The sequence below is a fragment of the Rhagoletis zephyria genome, unplaced genomic scaffold (genome assembly GCF_001687245.7).
Source record: "Rhagoletis zephyria isolate East Lansing unplaced genomic scaffold, Rhagoletis_zephyria_1.1 Rzeph_scaffold_34985, whole genome shotgun sequence".
NCBI classification, from domain to species: domain Eukaryota; kingdom Metazoa; phylum Arthropoda; class Insecta; order Diptera; family Tephritidae; genus Rhagoletis; species Rhagoletis zephyria.
Genome location: NW_016192040.1, coordinates 1 through 2,653, shown reverse-complemented (window position 1 = coordinate 2,653; position 2,653 = coordinate 1). Strand labels below are relative to the sequence as shown.

The following is a 2,653-nucleotide window of genomic DNA, read 5'->3' as shown; positions in this document are numbered from 1 at the left end:
AGATATGAGTCTATACGAGTTATTTAAGTAAATACGGACAGTTGAGAATCCAGGCAAAAAAGTCTTTTTACAGCGTTTAGCAGAGGTGGGTTCATATTGAGTCAAAAATCTCTGAACGGGTGGGTCTCCAAATGGTTGGAGTTTCAAGTGCAGCGATGAGTTTTTAGGGAGGCTATGGAACCTCAGTTGGCTGCCGACTATGAATAAGGAGGGCAACAAACTGGTGTAGGACTTGGAAATCTTTATGAATGACTCGCCTCCAAATGGTGCGAGAAGTTTGAAATGAGTGGCTCGATGAATGTGATGTTAAACATACCGCCCATAGACATTATGTCGAAGCAAACTGCAGCCCGCGCTGCCGTCAGACCGAGGAACCTATCCAGCTGGAAAGCAAATCAATGCGGTCATAGCTCAATTCTAGAAGGGCTTAGTCTGCCGGAAATAACGGATTATTGCGTGCGGCAACGACCTTTGACAAGGGGTATAAGGTAACAATCCGCAGCAGGGAACAATGAAACCAAGGCGTTCCGGGACCAGCGGATTCTATTCAGTTCTACACTGACGGATCCAAACTGGATAACAGAATCGGAGGTGGAGTGTACTCGGAACAACTAGGAGTACAGAAGTCATTCCGCCTTTCGGGCCACTCTAGAGCATTTAAAGCCGAGATCGCGGCCATAGAGGAGACTACCGAGTGTTTAAAGACACGAATAGTAGGGCGTAATGGCAGCCAAGCGGTTTTAAAAGTTCAGGATTCTATCACATGCAACTCGGGAACAGTAGTGAGCTGCCGCAGATCACTCAACGTGATGACAGAGAGATCCCGTTTGGTACCACAACGGGTCCAATGATGGGCCTAAGTGTGCCGGTGTGTCCACCAGCAGCCACTGCAACCTAAACTACCCTAACAATGGCATGGTGGCCGATATTTTCGTTTGAGTACGCTTATGTTCTGCACTTCACAGATACGTTTTCATAATTCGGAGACACAAAATTAAAATTTATTACATTCGGACATTCTGAATGTTAGCAATTAACAGAAATCATCTCTGCACACTCAGAAACAGCCATTCTGTAAAATATTCGACCTCAAATATCGAACTTGAATAAATTTTTTTCGTCGTTCGATCGTGTTCTTCACTTCACAGATGCTTTTTCGTAATTAAGAAAAAACAGATTACATGCTGCCTATGACGGCATTCGAAACCCGAATCTGCTGGAGGCCAAGCAAATAACAGCAAGCATATCTGCACGTTTAGCTACAGCCAGACATACAAATGTGTTTTGAAATGTTCTACTTGAATCGCATTTCTTACATTCGGTGTATTTACCATGAAAAATCAAACAATACCTTGGTTGTAAAAGCCATTGTACTTTTGGCTCCGTTTAGTTGTCACGTTTAGAGAATTAAAAAGCAAAATTACCGAAATTTACCCTGCGACAGCTAAATGAAGACTTCCTAGTAAAGACCTATTTACATTACCTTAAGCTGCCTTTACACGGGCCGATGTAAATAGCAATACAATCGATTTTTGTCGACTGGAAAATCGCTGTTAAATCGACTAGCCAAAACATTTCAATTTTACGGTTGAATTGCTATTTACACGGGTCGCTTTTAGTTGAACGACAAAAATCGACAAGAAAATCGACCCGTGTAAACGCAGCATAAGAATTTCGGCTGGTCGCTTTTGCCGTCGACAGAAAGCGACCCGTATAAAGACCCGTATAAAGACAGCTTTAGTTAAAATATGTAACAATTGCCAACAATTAAGAAAATAAATAAATAATTAACCCCATGAAAGCATTATTCAAAGCGAAGCATTTATTCACCGTAACCTGGTAGTTACATATGTCAAGTGAAAAAAATTAAGAAATACAAAAAAAAAAAAAGATCCCGACGAGTTGATAACCTTTCACCTTTTTGTGAAGTCGGTTAAAAAGAATTGTAAAATATAAACAAATAAAACATCGCATGTCAACAACAAAAATAAAAGTGTTTTATGAAATGACAAAATGAATTATTGTTGAAAAATTTCATACCAACAAATTACCGCTAGTATAAAAGCCGAAAACTCTTGTAGCACATACGACGACCGCACGGTCAGATGGATCAAAACAGAAAGAAACGCAAAAAGTGTAAATTTTACTTCCTACTAAATGTTGTAAGTTTAAATTAAAATATATTTATGTATACAAAGAAATTTCTGCATAAAATTTCGGTACATGTTTCTCTTTTTTTTTCGTTTAAGCTGCTGGAGGCTAGCGCCATTGGCGGTGTTGTGTATTGTACACTCTTCTCCCATTGCGTGTTGGGCAATGAAGTCAGCGGTCCAGTGTTCATATTCCTTTTATTCATATTTTCTGCCTTCATACCGGATTTGTTTTACCTTTTCCTTTGGCGTAAGCTACATACTTTGGGCATTGATCCGCTGGTATGTATGTGTGTGTGTGTAATTGTCCAATATTGTCGATAATATGTCGATTAATATTCTTAGCACCGACATTAAAAGGCCTCAACACTTTACTCCTTTTCTTTTGCCAACAGGGTTGCATGTTCAATTATTTTATGGGCGTTTTATGTATTTTAGTTGGTATAGGTCTTACATTGGTAATGCTACTCTTCTGTGGACACTATACACAATTCATATTGGTT

At 39.6% G+C, this 2,653-nt stretch overlaps 1 protein-coding gene across 1 annotated transcript; it reads left to right on the top strand.

The window, feature by feature from the left end:
* Positions 1 to 2,105: 2,105 nt before the first annotated feature.
* On the top strand, positions 2,106 to 2,650 carry LOC108354314 (uncharacterized; the record flags this gene model as incomplete). The annotated part of the gene is made up of 3 exons (XM_017605510.1): positions 2,106 to 2,162; positions 2,250 to 2,432; positions 2,546 to 2,650. Coding segments are annotated over exons 1-3 (345 nt in total), but the record flags the coding sequence as incomplete, so codon positions are not given.
* Positions 2,651 to 2,653: the final 3 nt, after the last annotated feature.